Source organism: Lethenteron reissneri, unplaced genomic scaffold, assembly GCF_015708825.2.
Source record: "Lethenteron reissneri isolate LAM-NWPU_2019-01 unplaced genomic scaffold, ASM1570882v1 scaffold_1520, whole genome shotgun sequence".
NCBI lineage: Eukaryota > Metazoa > Chordata > Hyperoartia > Petromyzontiformes > Petromyzontidae > Lethenteron > Lethenteron reissneri.
Window position 1 is genome coordinate 16,515 of NW_026891246.1, and position 20,891 is coordinate 37,405.

Below are 20,891 nucleotides of genomic sequence, written 5' to 3' on the forward strand. Positions count from 1 at the left end.
GAACTCGCCGCCTCTCGCACGCGAAGTGGGGAGCGTCATCTCAAGGTCCCCTCGGAGGCGGAGAGTCACGTGGTGTCTGTGGTGTAATGGTTAACGCGGCTGCCTGCGGATAAGAAGGTTGTGGGTTCGACTCCTGCCAGGCTCAATAATATTGTATATATATATAAGCTGGTTCACCAATGTGAACATGTCACGAACAATAACGCTGGCGCGTTACATTTAAAATTTGAATAAAAAAAATATTCTCCGTGGAGAATGCGGGAATCGATCCGGCTACCTTAACAGAGGTCAGGATACTTAGTGGCGAGCTCACGCGACCAGGTACGCTGATCTCTCCGTAGCATCGCGAGGGTCCTAGTGTCGTTGGTAGCGTGCAAGCTGTGTGTGTCATCTTGGTTCTTTCGGTAAAGTCACGTAGAATGGAAATAAAAAAATTTTTTAAATGTTTTATAAAAAAAAAAAATTAGATTTTTATACATGATAAAATAATTCTTTGATTATGTTTTATAATAAAAAATTATAAAATAAGTATACATTTTTTTATATATAATAAATATTTTATTATGTATAATAAATTAATTATTTTATTATGTTTTAATTTTATTATTGACTCAGATGGTAGCGCGCTCGAGAAAAGAGAAGTGAGCACATCTCAAATGCACGTCCAGTACAACACAGCTAACACACACGACGTGCACGCTACTAAGAACTCTTGAGCCCTCTCGATGCTAAGGAGAGAGCAGTGTACTTGGTAGCGTGCGCACGCTACAAAATACACTGCACTTCTGTTGTTAGGGTAGCGGGTTCGATGCCCGCCTCCTCCACGAGGAATATTTTTTTATTTTAAATGTAACGTCCAGCGTTATTGTTGGTGACATGTTCACATTGGTGAACCAGCTTGACGCCTCGTCGCCCTCGATTTTTGATTAAGATTTGCAGTTTACTAAACCCGCATCTTAGTTGATGTAAAAGTGCGGCGCGAGTAGCTCGCTGCGCTGAAGACTCCCGCCTCTGGGCGGCAGGCGGCGCTCGTGAGAACGCGAGAGGCGCCAGCTGAGAGCTGCACCCCGAGGAAGCCTCTTGGCGGCTTGTTGTTGTTGTCGCACTGAAACACGTTCATCACCTTCAGCGCAACGGGGTCTCTGCTCGTGAGTGTAAAAGCGGAGTTTCCTTTTTGAAAACTATTGTTTGCGTGGAGGATGCGGGGATCGAACCCGCGACCTCCCGCGCGCTGAACGAGCAGCGCCCCCATCTCAGCTGCTGCCCCAGACACGAGGAGTGGGGCGAGATTTCGGTAAAATCACGTGGAAAGAAAATAGATTTGATGATGAAAAAAAAATAAACTCTTTAATTCCTGCAGTAATCAGCTCGGATGGTAGAGCGCTCGCTTATTGAACAAAAAAAAATATTTATAAAAAATATTTATATCGAGCCTGTCTCTAAGATGCGGGTTCTTACTTTGATGCAAAGTCGTCCCAGATGATGATGATGATCGCCGCGATGATGTCACAATGTCGTACGGAACGGGGCCCAAGCGAATCGTATCGTCCGTTTGGCGATATTTGTACTTTTCATGCTCATCGAGTTACACAGTTTATTTTAAAACGAAACGTTATCAATCTACAGACTCGCTATTCCTGTAACGCATCACTCTCAGCCTGTGGGGGGGTGGGGGGTAGTGGAGGGATGGGGGGGTAGATGGGGGGGTCAGGTGATGGGGGGGAGGGCCAGTCACGTGGCTACTTGTGGGTGGGGGGAGTTTGTTGGTGTGAGGGCGAGTGGAGGGAGTGGATTGAGGTGCGGAGCGAGAGAGACACAGAGAGAAGGCGAGTGGTGGTGATGGTGGTGATGGTGATGATGGTGGTGGTGATGGTGGTGGTGATGGTGGTGATGGTGGTGGTGATGGTGGTGATGGTGGTGGTGATGGTGGTGGTGATGGTGGTGATGGTGGTGGTGATGGTGGTGGTGGTGATGGTGGTGGTGATGATGATGATGTTGTTGATGATGTAGTTAATGTTGTTGATGGTGGTGATTGTTGTTGATGATGTTGTTGGTGGTGATGATGATGATGTTGTTGGTGGTGATGATGGTGGTGATGGTGATTGTGGTGATGGTGATTGTGGTGTTGATGATGGTGTTGATGATGTTGTTAATGTTGTTGATGATGATGTTGTTGTTGATGATGTTGTTGTTGATGATGTAGTTAATGTTGTTGATGGTGGTGATTGTTGTTGTTGATGTTGTTGATGTTGGTGGTGATCACCACCCACGATGCGTCCCGCGTGTTCACGCCGTTAGAACTGAGCTGCTCACCGGGTCGCGTCGTGCAAAGGGCGCCAAATTGTGGGGGGAGGGGATTTTTTTCCCTCTTCCTGTCAACGGGGGTATTATTTATTTATTTGTTAATTAATTTTTTTGTATTTTATTATATTTTTATATTTTACTAGCAGAAGTACCCGGCGTTGCCCGGGTGAAAAATATATTTCTTAATAACCTTACATATATACACAGATGGGCTGCTACCCCCCCCCCCGCGCTACAATAATACTGTCTAATCGCTATAATTTTATTATCTAGCGACCCTATAATAGTAATTGCACACATTGGGGTGGGGGGGGGAGTGAAGAGGACGTGAAACTTTGATGAATTTACCTCAGAGTCGCGTGTTAATGCGCATATTTTAACGGGAATTCAAAATGGCGTCCACCCCGCGGCGAAGGCGTCGCTGCCCGTTGCCAGCGGCAACCGCCGTGGACAACCAAACAGACCAATCGCGTCTCGCACATCCCTCACATTTCGTCCAATGAAACTGCGTATGGTCCGGCGACACACACAGACACACACACAGACGCACAGACACACACACACAGACACAGACACACACACACAGACACACACAGACACACACAGACACACACACAGACACACACACAGACACACACACAGACACACACACAGACACACACAGACACACAGAGACACACACACAGACACACACAGACACACACACAGACACACAGAGACACACAGACACACACACAGACACACACACACAGACACACACACACAGACAAATAGACACACAGACAAACAGACACACAGACAGACACACACACAGACACACACACACAGACACACACACACAGACACACACACAGACAAACAGACACACACACAGACACACACACAGACAGATTTGCGATTTTATATATATAGATTTATTTTATTCTTCTTGGTTCTTTCGGTAAAGTCACGTAGAAGGTAAATAATAAAATAATAAAAATGGGTGCGTGGGGGGGGTAGTGGGGGGGTGATATTGGGTGGTGATGATGAAGGTTGATCCATAGACAGACTCACAACACAGAGACCCATAGACTACAATGTTATCTCAATAGGAATCGATTCAAACCGCTCTCCGTTTCTATCACAATCGATTCGCAAATTATCCCAATAGGAATCGATTTTCTCTGAATCGATTTTCTCTGCACGTGACTTCGGCTGTCGCGTGGTGTGAGTGGGGAGTGGTGGTCCAGTGGTTAGCGCACTGTGTGTGAATGAGTGGTGGTGCAGTGGTTAGCGCACTGTGTGTGAATGAGTGGTGGTGCAGTGGTTAGCGCACCGTGTGTGAGTGAGTGGTGGTGCAGTGGTTAGCGCACTGTGTGTGTGTGGGGGAGATCCGGGCCAGGGCCCCGTGGTGTCGACGTTTCTCTATTTCCTCCTTCACGACGTTTGAATGACAACAACAAACAACGTGTCACTGTTGTCGTCGTCATCACCAGCGTCTCGCGTGCCTCTCTCACAGACTCCCCCGGCGATGTCGGCCTGCTCTTGGGCCGAAGCCTCGGGCTCGCCTAGCGGGGCTGCCGGGAGAGGCGCGCCTCGAGGCGGCCAGCGCAGTAGGCCGCAGGCGCCCTCCCGCCGCGGGCTCGTCGAGGAGAGCGACTGGGCGTGGTGGGTTCAGTGCGCGGCTGTTGGTCCCCACGTGACCACGCCGCTCGCCGCCGCCGCCGCGTGTTGGGGACCACTTAGTCGGGGGGGGGGCTGGTTCAGGTTTCACTGATTTAAGTGTAGTGTGTAGTGTAGTGTAGTGTGTAGTGCAGTGTGTAGTAGTGTATAGTGTAGTGTATAGTAGTGTGTAGTGTATAGTGTAGTGTGTAGTGCAGTGTGTAGTAGTGTATAGTGTAGTGTATAGTAGTGTGTAGTGTAGTGTAGTGTGTAGTAGTGTGTAGTGTATAGTGTAGTGTATAGTGTAGTGTATAGTAGTGTAGTGTATAGTAGTGTAGTGTGTAGTGTAGTATAATAGTATAGTGCTAGTGTATAGAGTAGTGTATAGTGTAGTGTGTAGTGTATATAGTAGTGTATAGTGTAGTGTATAGTAGTGTATAGTGTAGTGTATAGTGTAGTATATAGTAGTGTAGTGTGTAGTAGTGTATAGTGTAGTGTAGTATAATAGTACAGCACTAGTGTATAGTGTAGTGTATAGTGTGTAGTGTATAGTATAGTGTATAGTAGTGTAGTGTATAGTGTAGTGTATAGTATAGTGTATAGTAGTGTAGTGTATAGTGTAGTATACTTGTACAGCACTAGTGTATAGTGTAGTGTATAGTATAGTGTATAGTAGTATAGTGTATAGTGTAGTATACTAGTACAGCACTAGTGTATAGTGTAGTGTATAGTGTAGTGTATAGTGTAGTGTCGTGTATAGTAGTGTAGTGTATAGTGTACTAGTTCAGCACTAACCGGTGTGTTGGAGAGCCAAGCCACAACATTTACAATCGGAGTACGACGTTTCTCCAGTAGTTGCAACTGGCTTCATCAGGCGACAAGCCGGATTTGTGTGGGGAAATGCTGTTTCGTTTGTGTTAAATTTACCAAATCCGTTTTAATAATGATTTTGCGTGTGCCAGGAAATGAGAGTACCTGAAAAAAAAGCTAAGGTTTTTTAAAATCCTTTATATTAAGTTCACTTGCTTGCGCGCTTACGACCGTGCAAATCTTTCGGTCGTTTTTTAACCCACTTCCCGTGATCTAATCGAGCTGACATTTTGCACACAGACTCGTTGTGCGTGACAATTTATTTTCGTGAAAAAAATTTTGCAAAATGTTACACTTTTTAGGTAATTTTTTTAAATATTAAATTACCAATTGCTTAATGGTGGCAGGCAATCATCTGACCCATAGGTGGCAGCCATCTCAAGCCAGAGGACGAGAGGACGCTAGCCGCCCGTTTCAAAGACCAATGTGGGCTGGGTTGTGGCGCATTGAACACGCATATAAAGGATTTATAGTGAAAAACTTAGTTTTTACGGGTTAATTTTTTGAAATTCCCATTGTGATAAACACGAAATAGCCTGTGAAGTTAGGCCTAACCTCCTCCCCCCTCCCTACAATCGCTGTTGGCCCACACGCACACACACACACTGCAGTGAGCAGGCAAGTGATATTGCCAGAGGTGACTCGCGTATGTGACTTACTAATGCGTCCGGACACAGACGAGAGACGCACACATGCAGACTAAACGCGGCCACGCACAGCCACAAAGACCACACACACACCATGCAGATTACACGCAGACACGCAGAGATTACACGGACGCGTAAAGACAAGATACAAAACACGTACTCGCAGACTAAATTAGACACGCACACCCACACACAAATACATGACCACACAATTTGTATGTGCACATGTGTTTGAAATAGTGTAGTGTATAGTGTAGTGTATAGTATTGTATAGTGTAGTGTATAGTGTAGTGTATAGTGTAGTGTGTAGTAGTGTGTAGTGTAGTGTATAATGTAGTGTATAGTGTAGTGTATAGTGTAGTGTATAGTGTAGTGTATAGTGTAGTGTATAGTGTAGTGTGTAGTAGTGTATAGTGTAGTGTGTAGTAGTAGTGTATAGTATAGTGTATAGTGTAGTGTATAGTAGTGTATAGTGTAGTGTATAGTGTAGTGTATAGTGTAGTGTATAGTGTAGTGTATAGTAGTGTATAGTGTAGTGTATAGTGTAGTGTATAGTATTGTATAGTGTAGTGTATAGTGTAGTGTATAGTAGTGTATAGTGTAGTGTATAGTAGTGTATAGTGTAGTGTATAGTGTATAGTATAGTATACTAGTACAGCACTAGTGTATAGTGTAGTGTATAGTGTAGTGTATAGTGTAGTGTCTAGTGTAGTGTCTAGTGTAGTGTCTAGTAGTGTATAGTGTAGTGTATAGTCTAGTGTGTAGTGTATAGTATAGTATATTAGTACAGCACTAGTGTATAGTGTAGTGTATAGTGTAGTGTATAGTAGTGTATAGTAGTGTATAGTGTAGTGGGTGGGGAGCGGTGGCGCAGCTGTTAGTGCAACGCTGCGCTCCGAACCTGGCGACCCGAGTTCAATTCCCGGATTGCGGCCAACACCAGTGACGATTATTTGAACCAATCCTGGGCCTCCCCTAGGTCGACTCGGCCTTAAATGAGCACCTGGTGCAGTGTGTAAACATCGCCACTGGAGAGACAAAGGCGGCCGGGCGTGGTGTTGGCCACCCACCCCCTCGTGTGCCGTGCCGGCCTTCATAGGTGCTCGCAAACAGCACTTGCCCCTACAGTCTGTACTGGCTATACGGGGGATATTTGTCTTTGTGTGTGTGCACACACACACACAAAACAAGATGCGTCTCCCACCATAGCCCTCTTTAGTTTGTTGGGGAAAGTGCTGTTTGGGAACATCTATGAAGGCTGGTTGGGATGTAAGAGTTCTATGGATTGGATCACCTGAATGAGAAGAGTAGTGCGTTGATATTGAGATGTGGTTCCATTATGTTTCATACTAATCCAAACATATATTTTCTTTAAGCGTTATGGATGAAGGCAGGGAATTACTTTAAATGATTGGCAGCGACTACATGTAATGATTGATGTTGGCAAACGTGGCGTCAGTTATATCAACAAATGTACATCAGCATTGGGAGCTGAAATTACCATGACATTGTGATGCAAATGTAATGGGTTCCGGAGACCCTTGTAGAGGTAACTTCTTTATTACAATCCAATACTCCAACAGTCCTGATACTCTGTTACAGCCTAGGTACACAGCCTAGGTACACAGCCTAGATACACAGCCTAGGTACACAGCCTAGATACACTACTCTGGCTACATTCTGGAACTCGCCCTCACAGTTCCAGAGTCCCACCACTGGCCCTCACAGCGTCCCAGGGTCCTAAGCCGGCTGGCCGGCGGGTCTTGAGCTACAACTGGCCCCAATCGTCCAGGGAGCTGCCCTTTTATGCCTCGTCCCCAACGAGGGGTGGGGTTGTGTGCGCCCCCAGGTATCCCACAGAGCACACAGCCCCCCTGTTGGTGGCGCCAAGGGGCTTAACTGTCTGGGGTGCCTGGGATCCTAGTGCCTGGTGCCAAGGGGCTTAAGTGTCTGGGGTGCCTGGGATCCTAGTGCCTGGCGCCAAGGGGCTTAAGCATCTGGGGTGCCTGGGATCCTAGCGCCTGTTGCCAAGGGGCTTAAGCGTCTGGGGTGCCTGGGATCCTAGTGCCTGGCGCCAAGGGGCTTAAGCGTCTGGGGTGCCTGGGATCCCAGCGCCTGGTGCCAAGGGGTTTAAGTGTCTGGGGTGCCTGGGATCCTAGCGCCTGGCGCCAAGGGGCTTAAGTGTCTGGGGTGTCTGGGATCCTAGTGCCTGGCGCCAAGGGGCTTAACTGTCTGGGGTGCCTGGGATCCTAGCGCCTGGCGCCAAGGGGCTTAACTGTCTGGGGTGCCTGGGATCCTAGCGCCTGGCGTCAAGGGGCTTAAGCATCTGGGGTGCCTGGGATCCCAGCGCCTGGCGCCAAGGGGCTTAAGCGTCTGGGGTGCCTGGGATCCTAGCGCCTGGCGCCAAGGGGCTTAAGCGTCTGGGGTGCCTGGGATCCTAGCGCCTGGCGCCAAGGGGCTTAAGCGTCTGGGGTGCCTGGGATCCCAGCGCCTGGCACCAAGGGCTTATCTGCCTAGGGTTCCAGAGCCCCCAGCAGCCCCTCCCCTCTTATGTCACGACACAAGGGCTGTGTTGGAAACTCTTCCTTCGTTGCCAATGTCTGCTTGTCTCCCTTGTGCTGTTGCATGTTCAGCCCCATCTGTTTGGACACGATAGAAGAGCCGTACATGACCAAGTGTGGCCACAGCTTCTGGTATGTGCGTGTCTGCTCGGAGGAGAATTGCTTCTGTTCCGTCTTGCAAAACACTCGCAGACCAAGTTTCTCGCAACCCAAGGTTTTACTGTACTTTGTTGTTGCATTCCATTTCTTTCCACCGTCCGGCGAATGCGCGACAATATTCGGTGATTGGTAAATTTTCCAATGATGCTGATAACGGTGATTGCCAATTTACTCGCCGTTGCATTTTGTCTGCGTTTCAGTTGCAAATGCATCTGTCGGAGTCTGGAGGAGAACAATAGCTGCCCAAAGTGCAGTTCCGCCATTAAGAATTCAAAGCAGATATATCCAAACTTCCTCTGTGAGTTGTTTTTAACTTATTTTCCATCCACCTGCATTTTTCGCGTATATTTTGTTTCACAGCAATGCAACACAGGCCTTCAACGATTGATGCTCTGCAAACCTTCTGGCTACCATCAAAGGTTTGTTCAAGTTCATGTATTAGGTATAGCCCTGTGAGCCATTCGGCTCTTAAATCGGGTGCAACTGCAACAAACAAAAAACAAAAACATGAACAAAAAAACATCTTAAAGTGAATATGTGACTAAGTGCAAACAGAAAATCCAAGAAAAGACAGAAAAATATTGCAGAAAAAACACCGTTACACCAATGCTGTGTGCAAAAATCCCAGTGGGATGCAAGTCAAACAACAACCACAAGACAACTTAGATTAAGGCCATCAGTCTAACTCTGTACTACAACAAACAAACATGGCTAAACCAATACACTTTTCGAAATCACAAAAAATAAAGCCATGAAAGCAATGAAACAGTGATCAATAGGAACTGTGACGGAATTGTACACGAAGCCATTCAGATATACAAACACAGACATAACTACGTGACTTTACCAAAAAAACCTAAGAATATGAATCCTTGCAGTCACGAAAGCTTCAAATCTAGAATAACTTCAACTGTGATGATGGGTACAAACTGAGTAATCATTGGAAATATGTTATTAACCATGCAAAAAAGATTTAACGACACATGTTTGGACGATCTTATTTGACAGGTACTATTCTACTTTACTGAGTGTTGACATCCCCAGCGTTTAACAGGTCTCTCCTTTTTAAATCCTTTATATTAAGTTCGCTTGCTTGCTTGCGCGCTTACGACCGTGCAAATCTTTCGGTCGTTTTTATTTAAATCCTTTATATTAAGTTCGCTTGCTTGCGTGATTGCTTGCTTGCGCGCTTATGACCGTGCAAATCTTTCGGTCGTTTTTTAACCCACTTCCCGTGATCCAATCGAGCTGATATTTTGTACACAGACTCGTTGTGCGTGACAATTAATTTTCGTGAAAAATTTTTTCAAAAATTTTACACTTTTTAGGAATGTTTTTTTTATATTTAATTATCTCAAGCCAGAGGACGAGAGGACTCTAGCCGCCACGCATATAAAGGATTTATAGTGAAAAACTTTGTTTTTACGGGTTAATTTTTTGTATTTGGATTATCAACCAACCCCAAGTGCACCTATTGTTCTCTTTTAGCCCCGCCCACCCCCCCCAACACGTTCCATTCATTGGCTACCACATTCAGATAAGCCCCTCCCCCCTCTCCCTTAACTTGTATATAAGAGCTTGTATCTTGGAATTTGGCCTCACTTGATGCAGCAAATCTGGCTGTGACGGTCCCACCTGATGACGGAGACTTGTGTTGCCTCCGAAACGTCGTGATTTATTATTATTTTATTTTTATTCATTTTATTAGTTATTTTTAAATCCTTTATATTAAGTTCACTTGCTTGCTTGCTTGCGCGCTTACGACCGTGCAAATCTTTCGGTCGTTTTTTTAACCCACTTCCCGTGATCAAATCTAGCTGACATTTTGCACACAGACAAAATTTCCATAACTTTACACTTTTTAGGAAAAAAATTAATTATAATTTAATTACCAATTGCACAATCATCTGACCCATAGGTGGCAGCCATCTCAAGCCAGAGGATGAGAGGACTCTAGCCGCCACGCATATAAAGGATTTATAGTGAAAAACTTTGTTTTTACGGGTAAATTTTTTACCTACCTGACTTTACCGAAATAACCTTAGAGTATGATGCTCGCGTTGTTTAATATTTAACAGCTTTTCCCCACACGCGTCTTTTCGCAGTGAACGAGCTGGTCCTGAAGCAGCGTCAGCGGCTAGAGAATCGAATCGAGATGGAACATCCGGTAATTGGAGATGTGCAGGGAAAAACATCACTGGCACATTTTATAGTAATAGGTTTTTACCCTTTCAACTGGTACAAAAACTGACACATTTGTACCAGTTGAAAGGGTAAAAACCTATTATTAGATTTTTCCATTGGTAAAGGAGATGTCTCATAGTGTAAATGCTTCACCCCGAGCTCTCAATACTCTGATAGTGCGCTGTCTTTGAGTTGTACGCCTTTTGGCGTCATCTGGTCCAACACCATGTGAGACTAGGCTCTAAGAAAAGCTGTCTCGGGTGTGGACCAATCAACTTCATGGACAGTGCATATCATCATCAGAGTTGTGTCTTTCTGTTTGCATTTTGACTGCTTGTGTTGTGGTTATTGCAAACATGATGCCTTGTATAAAGGTGTCAGTTTTTGTACCAGTTGAAAGGGTAAAAACCTACTACTATATTTTGCCACTGCTAAAGGAGATGTGGCCAGATCGCTACTGAGAAAGAGGTATGTAGCTCAGTGGACCTTAGCTGGCCAAACTAAAATGTAAATATTTGTTAAATAGTCCTCTACGTGGCCCACGGTTGGAGGTTACTGACCGAAGACGCGCCGTGCGCTACGGGCTGTCGGTGTCGCGTGGACAACGCAATGAACTTTGCTGAAAGTTCAAGTTCATTGATTAGGTGTAGCCCTGTGAGCCATTCGGCTCTTGAATCGGGTGCAACCGCAACAAACAACAAAAACAAAAACATGAACAAGAAAACATCTTAAAGTGACTTTGTGACTAAGTGCAAACAGAAAATCCAAGAAAAGACGGCAAAATATTGTAGAAAAAACACCGTACACCGATCCCAGTGGGATGCAAGTCAAACAACAACAATAACCACCACCAGACAACTTAGATTAAGGCCATCAGTCTTACTCTGTACTACAACAACACAAACATGGCCAAACCAGTAAACTTTTCGAAATCACCAAAATAAAGCAATGAAACAGTGATCACATAGGAACTGTGACGGAATTTTCACAATAAACGACAAACAACATGTACCACCAGAACCCTGCTGAGACGACTCCCGGCAAGTGCTTTTCGCACTTCACGAGGTGACCGGCCACGTCTCTTGATCACCGTGTCACGTGACCCTTCCACCCTGCCGACCCCCCCCCTCTTCCTCACAGAGCGTCCATCACCGGCAGACTATCCAGGAGTTGCTGGCGCTGGACCGAGATGGCTTGGAGCTGGCCGACGTGAACCGCATTCTGGAGCTGCTCACTCAGAAGAAGATGCAGCTGGAAGCGGTGAGTTGGCGTTGTTTGTGACGGCGGCGTCAGGAGCAGTGCGGTGCCGCAGAGCTCGCTTGTCGAGAGGGCTTTCCCCCTTTTCTCTGGCAACAAAACTGATGAACACCATATGAGACTGGGCTCTAAAGAAAGCTGTCTCTGGTGTGGACCAATCAGTTTCAAGGACAACACATAAATGATCAGAGTATTGTTTTTTTTTGCATTTGACTGCAAGTATTGTGGTTAATGTAAACATGATTCAATCTTAATTTTGGAGCTTTCGTGACTGCAGGAATTATTCTTTGGTTCTTTCGGTTAAGTCACGTCTAAAGATAAAATAGCCAATTAAATAATAGCATATTACGACGTTTCGATTGCAACACAAGCAATCGTCATCAGGCATAAAAGAAATAGCAACAAAAATCTAACTAGAAAACTATAGACAGACATACAAGCAGACAGACATCTCTCTCTGTGTGTCTTTGTGGTATTTCTTGTGATCTCTCATTTACTTGATACAGCTGTCGTGGCTGTGACGGTTCCACCTGAAGACGGAGGCTTGTGTTGCTTATTAATTTAAATTTTTTACCTACGTGACTTTACCGAAAAAACCTAAAAATATAGTATTCATCCAAGCTACCAAGATCTGGACCAGTGTTTACCTCCCGGGTCTTAGTCATCAGTCAGGCTCGTTCAATGAACCCCGCTGGGCTAAGCGCTGACGTCAGTTGTTTGCGATCAGCACGGCACTCCCGCAAGCCTGCAGGCCTAACTGGGGGATCTCTGTTTGTGTGTCCGTGCGATCTGCAAGACTCCACCTTTGCTCGCACCGGTGACAGTGGCCAAGTCGCCTTCCAAGGGCGGCATCCGCAAGCCCCTTGCCACGGGGGAGGTCGTGAAGAAAAAGCGAAAAGTTTTGCATCTGTCGGACTCCGAGGGCTCGGACAGCATGGATTTCATGGTGAGTAATGCGACTGCTTTGATTGAAATTCTTTGGACGATGCAATGGGACTCGATCCACTCTCGTAGGGACAAAGCGGCTCGCTTGAGCGCTAGGGATGATTGGGTCATGTGTGGATGTTCACGCTGGATAGAAGCATTCTCCTAATGTGCGGTGCGCTGTGAAACTCAGAGCTCGACCAACTGGAGGGAGAGTTTTTCCCAGATAATTAAATAATTGCTGTAATCTAACAAACTATGTCATTGTAATCTAAGCCATTCATTTGACAATAACATTAAACAAAACATTTACAATTTAAAAACTAAAATCACTTCTGCAGTTTAATGCGAGTCTCCATCACCATCAATCAGATTCAAAGGGTCACTGGATGTGGGAAGGTGGAATAGACGTCTTGACGAGCTTGGAGCATTTGTTCAATGAACGTAGGATGAATGTGCCAGAGACGGAGAGTGCTCACAAAGCATGCCCGTGACCAAGGGACGGGTTTCTGAATTCCCAAAATAAAAAAAATGCAAATTTCGATTTGCTCGTACAATGCACTCGTATTCCGGCAAGGCCGAATAAATGTTTTAAATTGCAGGATCTTTGCGTGATTTTGTGGCTAGGTCGACGAAGAGCTGCTAGCAAGTGTGTCGGGCGTGATGACTGAAAAGGCCAGGGCAGCAGGCAAGATGAGATCTGCCATCGTTGTCACGCATGTCAAGACGGTGAGTGCACCAGACTCGCAGTCCCGTTTGATCTCCCGGCGCGGCAGGTTAAACAATGCTGATGATGATGATGTCACGCACTTTTTTCTCTTACTCCAAAATATCATTGTTGCTCTTCAACAATCTTTCACGTGGTGAGCCGCTTCGTAGAGCTGCTCGCGCTTGTGGCCGGGACGCTTCTGTGAGAGAAGCTGATGGTTTAGTGGGCCTTGCCTGGTAAGATAAACATCTACTTCAAGGACGGTGCATACATTATCAGAGTTGTGTTTTTTGTTTGCATTATGACTGCAGGTATTGTGGTCTATGCAAACATGACTCCTTATAAATGAGGTTCCAATGGTGTAAATGCTTACCCCAAGCTCTCATACTCTGATGGTGCATTGTCTTTGAGTTGTGCGCATTTTGGCGTCATCTGGTCCAACCCATGTGAGACTAGGCTCTAAGGAAAGCTGTCTCGGGTGTGGACCAATCAACTTCAAGGACAGTGCATACATTATCAGAGTTGTGTTTTTTGTTTGCATTCCGACTGCAGGTATTGTGGTCTATGCAAACATGGCTCCTCGTAAAAAAGGTGTCAGTTTTGTTGCCAGATAAAAGGGTAAAAAAAACAATTAACAAGAAAAAAATGGTTTAGGTTTTTTTTGTTTATTAGAAAAAAAACTTTTTACCTTCCCTACACTTTGCGCTCCTATTGTGTTTTTGTATTGTTTGTTGTTGTGAAATGTGAACGACCTCACCTGGCATACAGGAGGTCTCCCCGTGGTCGCGTGGCTTTTTCTCCAGGTTCTCCGATTTTCCCCTCCACATTTACAAACACGCTCTCAGAGTGTTTGGCTGCTATACATGTCCACGTGATAGGCCACTTGGTTGAGCTGTCATTTGTGGCCAGTACACTTCTGAACAAGAGCTATACAGCTCAGTGGGCCTCACCTGGTCAAATAAAAATACAAAGTTAATAGTTCTGGACATCTGTGAAAAACAGCTTCATATCTCATCGCATTCCTCCAGTATCAATACATCTTCTCATTCTCTATAAATGGGCGCACCGTTTCATTGCTCGCCTGCTTGTGTGTGCTGGGGTCAAGTTGCGGGTGTATTCCCACCATCGTCCAAGATGCCGTGTACAGCGGTCACCCTCTGTAGAACTCCCACCAGAGCTCCTTCTGCCTGCAGTGACGTGACTTCTTCTCTTTCCCACGTGTCTCGCTGCATTTCTTCTGGCGGTTGCTCTCATTCCCAGTCCGCGTGTAGCGGCATCAATGCCAGTCACCTGATTGGTCACCCCGCCCGTTCAAGGCGACTGTTTTGACCAATCTTCAATGAGCCCATTGATGAACGTAGATCTCAGACACGATGCGGGGTTGAGTCGGTGGGAGACTGCCGGGGACTGCCAGGCTTGGCCTACGAGGTGGTCAGGAGATGGCAGTGTAGCCATGGATTCTTGACTCTATCAGTGTGGAGCTTTTGAGTGCTCCCCCCCCCCTCTTATGTAAATGCTGTTTAATGTTTACAATAATATTGTGTTCGTGTCAGATGTTTTGAGCCCTCGTTTTCACGTTGACATTCTTGTTTTTGTGGCATTGAGACTTCATCGGCCACAATCATTCCACTTCCGGACGAAGACCTCCCCGCGCAATCGCCATCTCTCACGATCCTGCAGATATAATGATCCACACTCAGCGCCTACACACGCCGCTCAATTCATCGCTCCATCTCCTCGCTTGGAGCCGTCTCAGTCGAGTATCTCCCGTTGGATGCCATTCAGGTCCATTTTTTCTTGACCGTCGTCCATCATCCCTCTCTAGGCACCCGTCCAGCCCAAGCTGCCGGCTTCCCTCAACAGTGTGAACGATGTCATGGAGCTGTGTGTATTATCTAACACTCGTGTTGTTGTCCGTGCGTATGTGCGTTGAACTTCGTTCGCAACACCGTGCGTTGCCATGAACCCTGTGTACATGATCTGACCCTCGTGTCCGTACGTACGTACGTGTGTGTGTATGTGTGTGTGTGTACGTGTCCGTACGTACGTGTGTGTACGTGTGTGTGTGTACGTGTGTGTGTGTACGTGTGTGTGTGTACGTTGTGTGTGTGTACGTGTGTGTGTACGTGTGTGTGTGTGTACGTGTGTGTGTGTGTGTACGTGTCCGTACGTACGTGTGTGTGTACGTGTGTGTGTACATGTGTAGCGGTTAGCGCGCTGCGCTATGAACCTGGCGACCCGGGTTCGATTCCCGCTCACGGCTAACACCAGTGACGATTATCTGAACCGGTCCTGGGCCTCCCCTAGGTCGACTCAGCCTGAAATGAGTACCTGGTGCGGTGTGTAAACATCGTCACTAGGGAGACAAAGGCGGTCGGGCGTGGTGCTGGCCACCCACCCCCTCGTGTACCGTTCCGGCCTTCATAGGTGCTCGCTAACAGCACTTGCCCCTACAGTCTGTTCAGGCTATACGGGGGATCTTTGTCTTGTGTGTGTACGTGTGTGTGTGTGTGTCCGTACGTACGTACGTGTGTGTGTGTATGTGTCCGTACGTACGTACGTACGTGTGTGTGTACGTGTGTGTGTGTGTGTACGTGTGTGTGTGCGTGTGTGTGTGCGTGTACGTGTGTGTGTACGTGTGTGTGTACGTGTGTGTGTACGTGTGTGTGTGTGTACGTGTGTGTGTACGTGTGTGTGTACGTGTGTGTGTACGTGTGTGTGTACGTGTGTGTGTACGTGTGTGTGTGCGTGTGTGTGTACGTGTGTGTGTGTGTACGTGTGTGTGTGTGTACGTGTGTGTGTACGTGTGTGTGTGTGTGTACGTGTGTATGTGTGTACGTGTGTGTACGTGTGTGTACGTGTGCGTGTGCGTACGTGTGCGTGCGTACGTGTGCGTACGTGTGCGTGTGCGTACGTGTGCGTGTGTGTACGTGTGTGTACGTGTGCGTGTGTGTACGTGTGCGTACGTGTGCGTGTGTGTGTACGTGTGTGTGTACGTGTGTGTGTGTGTACGTGTGTGTGTGTGTACGTGTGTGTGTGTACGTGTGTGTGTGTACGTGTGTGTGTGTTGAACTTCGTTCGCAACACCGTGCGTAGCCAACCGTGCGAATCGGAGGTGCGGGCGGATGGACAACAAAAACGTTGTTCCTTTCACCGTCTCTCAGTGTAATTCCTAGCGAGCTTCACATTAAACTTGGACTGTCTGGCACGCAACATATCGGTAGAACATTAAACTTGGACTATCTGGCATGCGACATTTCTTTGCAGCGTCCGAGATGTAGCAGCCAACCTCAAGTCGGCTACCTTAGCACGAGTTTGAATTTCCTTCCGATTCAATTTGAAACTTTACCTGTCACACGCAGCCCACGGGGAATCCGCGCGCGTTATTTCGAGGACACGCCACGGCAAGGTGGAGGAGGCATCCACCGCAGGAGCTGTGCACCTCGTCACGAGAGACGAACACCAAGCCACGCTCACTTGAGCAGGAGGACCACTCTAGACTTTTGACGATGCCCAATTGTCTTCGATGTGTTCATTTGTTACAGGCGATTGAGATCTCAAGAAAAACCACGTTGACAGCAAAGATCAAACAAGGGAAGATGGTCTCTGCATCACCTTCCATCAAGCTTCCTGCAAAACGGCGACACTCACCCTTTGACTGGTTTGAGGGTCCAGATGTCGACACCACTTCTGAATCTGAGGATTAAAAGAGAATCGGAGTTTGTTTTGAGGGACGTTGTTTTACGTTCCATTGTTCTTGGCGAAATGGTAGCCAGGGTGGAGACTTTTAGCCACCGCAGTTAAAATGTTTTGGGTGTTCAGTTTTAAGTCGCTGCTTTTCATCAATTTTCAGAGAGGAGGTGGGGGGGGTGGACACTTTCGCTGTTAACACTGGTCAACAACAACAACACAGCATGTTTTTCTGGCCTGGACTTTTGCAGCTGTTCTAGACTAATTTCAGGGTGCTGATTCCAAATCTGATCTCAGATTTGCTCAATCACATCTCATTTTTAAATCCTTTATATTAAGTTCGCTTGCTTGCTTAGGACCGTGCAAATCTTTCGGTCGTTTTTTAACCCACTTCCCGTGATCCAATCGAGCTGACATTTTGCACACAGACTCGTTGTGCGTGACAATGCATTTTCCTGAAAAAATTTTTCCTAAATTTGACACTTTTTAGGTAAAAATTTAAATATTTAATTACCAATTGCTTAATGGTGGCAGACAATCATCTGACCCATAGGTGGCAGCCATCTCAAGCCAGAGGACGAGAGGACTCTAGCCGCCCCGATGCCACGCATATAAAGAATTTATAGTGAAAAACTTTATTTTTACGGGTTAATTTTTTATGCTATTGGCATACCCCATTTTCATTGATTTTACCCGAAATTAACTCTTGTCACTTATGATTGCAAGTTGTTGCGAGTCAGTGACTGCTTTAGTGTTAAAATATGGTGCTGTATTTTTAGGATAGTGTGTTTATAATATAATTTTATGTAGATATCCACATTTATTTAATATTTTTCTTCTGCAGTTTTTATTGAAAATGCAATCTTTGATATCTCAAAAACATTTTGATTGCATTTTGATTGTAAAGTGAACGTTCATTGTTTCTGTTCGTTGCGTGTACGCTCAAAATTAAAGCGCTTAAAATCGCAAGCAATTCCGTGCTTTTTTTGTATTCAACGTAAGGAAATACACTCGGAAAGGTTGTGAGTTTGCGAAACCCGTCGCGGGTACCAACTCGGCCCCTTCACCCATTGTGAACATCATCGCCACTGTCGGAGGTCAATCGTGGTTCCGTCCTAATAGCTTCAATAAGTATAACCCGTAAAAACAAAGTTTTTCACTATAAATCCTTTATATGCGTGGCGGCTAGAGTCCTCTGGCTTGAGATGGCTGCCACCTATGGGTCAGATGATTGTCTGCAGTATTAAACAATTGGTAATTAAATATTTAATTTGTTTTCCCTAAAGTGTAAAATTTTGGAAAAAAAATTTCACGAACATTAATTGTCATGCACAACGAGTCTGTGTGCAAAATGTCAGCTCGATTGGATCACGGGAAGTGGGTTAAAAAACGACCGAAAGGTTTGCACGGTCGTAAGCGCGCAAGCAAGCGAACTTAATATAAAGGATTTAAAAAGCCGAAGAGTCTTCGCCAACATTGTCAACGCGCGCCTGCAATCTTCTACAGGTGCAGGTCTCCAGAGGCCGGAGGCAGCACGTTTTCCTGTGGTGTTGTTGCAAAGTCTCAGAAGTGTTCACTTGTTTTTGAAGCACTCCCTCTGTATTCACAACAGTGAAGTACCCGTCGAGGACGCTTGACAACGGAGTTGAGGCACACGTATATTTATTTAACAAGTTGCCAGTACAGGACAGCCCTAGAGGGGGTAGCGGCCCCCTCACCCGTATAACTCAGGGAATACCCCTAGCTATCCATAGCCTATCCCCTGAGTCCTCCACTAAGAGCTAGGGGAGGCTGTCTGGCCCGACACTGGTAATCGGGCTCGGTACCCGGAGTCCCAGAGCACTGGCTCTGGTTCACGGGACCACGCCACTGGCTCGAGCCTGATCCCGTGGGGCCCTGATAAGGGCGGCGATCAGGGGGAGTCCAGGGCTCTAGCTACGACGTCTTCCGACTTCTTAGCTTAACTATAACATAACTGACTAAGCCCATATAACGACCCCTTTTTATACCCAACCCTCCTTGAGGGGTGGGGCCCCGGGGGATCGTAACGCCGAACCAGCCCCCCCCCAGGGTGTCTGGCTCGGACGTCGCAGAGGGCATCTCCCTGTGCACACACGTAGCCCCGCCCACTGTGTTTCTTTCCCATAGGCTGCCATGCATAACGGCCCTCTCTCCAACATCCCTACATCACTCCCCCCCGCATAGCTCGCAGCCGTCCCGGCTGCAACAATTTCAACAAATGAATCTTTACCCCTTGACTCCCCCCGTGTGTGCCCCATTTTTTCATTTAACAGAACGAGAATTGAACAACAACACTAACAATGCCCCTAAAGGGAGAACAAACCGACGCGCCCCCCCCCCCCGAATAAATACGAAATCCGTAGAGGCAAGATATGTACATTTCCCGGAACCCTCAGCGCACGCACAACGCGCACACAAGACGCACACACACACACAGCCATAATACAACAACGCGCCAAGAGCGCCACACGAACGCAGCGTCCAGTAACAATAGCACACGAAAGTGTACCAGAAAACGCAAAAAAATAAAAAAAATTTTCTTCTTATTTTCGTTTCGTTTTCACTTCTTGTTCGCGTTCCAGTGTTTTTATAAGAGTCTGCGCATTTTAGCGCGCGTCCTTGCCGCAGGCCCGTCACAAGGGCCAACCTCAGATGGCGGACCATTCGGTGGCCGCTGTCCCATCCGAGGCGAGTCCGCAATTGGAGTGGCGGGACCCTCGGCATCCCCCGTGAGGGATGTGCGCGAGCCCGTCATTCCGGGAGAACCTGGGGGCGGGGCAACCGGCAAGACGTCAGGTGAGATCAACAGAGGCGGACCCTCCGGGTCGGTCGACCCCTCACATGCTTGGCCCTGCGCGTGTGGAGCAGAGTCCCGCACCGCAACGAAGGGTTTTAGTCTAGAGGGGTGAACGAACCACCGGCGCCTCCCCCACTTGATACGAACGCACTGCGGTCGCAAAACCTCGACCACCTCGACGGGGCCCCGCCATGGCCGTACCAGTTTCGAGGAGGTCGCAAGCGGTACCTGGGGACAGTGCAGCCATGCCCTGTCCCCTGGCTTCCACTGCAGCACGTGCGCGCGCGCGAGTCTGAGGCGCTCATTCGCCTTTTGGCGCATGCGGGAATTGAGCATGGCAGCATCCCGCGCCTCAGTTAGCTTTTGAAGGTTAAATTTAACGTGCTCGTCCAATTTAATTTTACCTAGAGGCGCGGGGATCTGCAGCTGTGCCCGAACAGGTGGGTCATGTTCGCGACCATACATGAGAAAGAAGGGTGAAAATCCCGTGGCAGCATGGGGGGCCAATCGATATGCTGCCAGGACCCCTTGAATTTGCAAGTCCCAATTGGTCTGTGACTCCGAAACCAGGTGCGACAACATAGACGTGATGGTACGATGCAGACGCTCGACCATCCCGTCAGTTTGTGGGTGATAGGGAGAGGTACGAATCTTCTTTGTACCTAGGAGATCACAGACTTGTTTGAGGAGGTTCCCGGAAAAATTTTTACCCTGGTCGGTCAGCAGCCGCTCCGGAGCACCTTTGTCCATGACGTAGCCTTGGACAAAGGCGTCCACGATGGCTGCTGCCGACTGATTTGCCAGGGGCCAGGCCATAGGCCAGCGTGTGAAGTATTCGACCCCTGTTAGCAAATATCTATTGCCCCTAGGGGTGGCGGGAAACGGCCCCAGGATATCCAACGCTACGAGTTCGTTCACCCTGGAGACTGTGATGGACTGCAACGGCGGGTTCGACTCCCGAGCTGGTGGTTTGCGTTGCGCACACAGGGGGCATGCTGCCAGCAGATCCGTGACATCCCGTGTCATGCCCGGCCAAAAAAAATCCAGCTGGAGCGAGGCGAGGGTCTTTTGGGTACCCAGGTGGAGGAGGCGCTCATGAGCAGCCCACACCACCTTACCCCGTAACC

At 47.3% G+C, this 20,891-nt stretch overlaps 1 protein-coding gene across 1 annotated transcript; it reads left to right on the forward strand.

The window, feature by feature from the left end:
• The first annotated feature begins 1,774 nt into the window (after nucleotides 1-1,774).
• Nucleotides 1,775-17,915, forward strand: LOC133362542 (E3 ubiquitin-protein ligase COP1-like). The gene is made up of 9 exons (XM_061581494.1): nucleotides 1,775-1,797; nucleotides 3,803-3,951; nucleotides 8,096-8,155; nucleotides 8,383-8,480; nucleotides 10,288-10,349; nucleotides 11,507-11,626; nucleotides 12,420-12,569; nucleotides 13,175-13,276; nucleotides 16,802-17,915. The coding sequence occupies exons 2-9, from the start codon at nucleotides 3,815-3,817 to the stop codon at nucleotides 16,961-16,963; spliced, it is 891 nt and encodes a 296-aa protein (XP_061437478.1). The 5' UTR covers nucleotides 1,775-1,797; nucleotides 3,803-3,814; the 3' UTR covers nucleotides 16,964-17,915.
• Nucleotides 17,916-20,891: the final 2,976 nt, after the last annotated feature.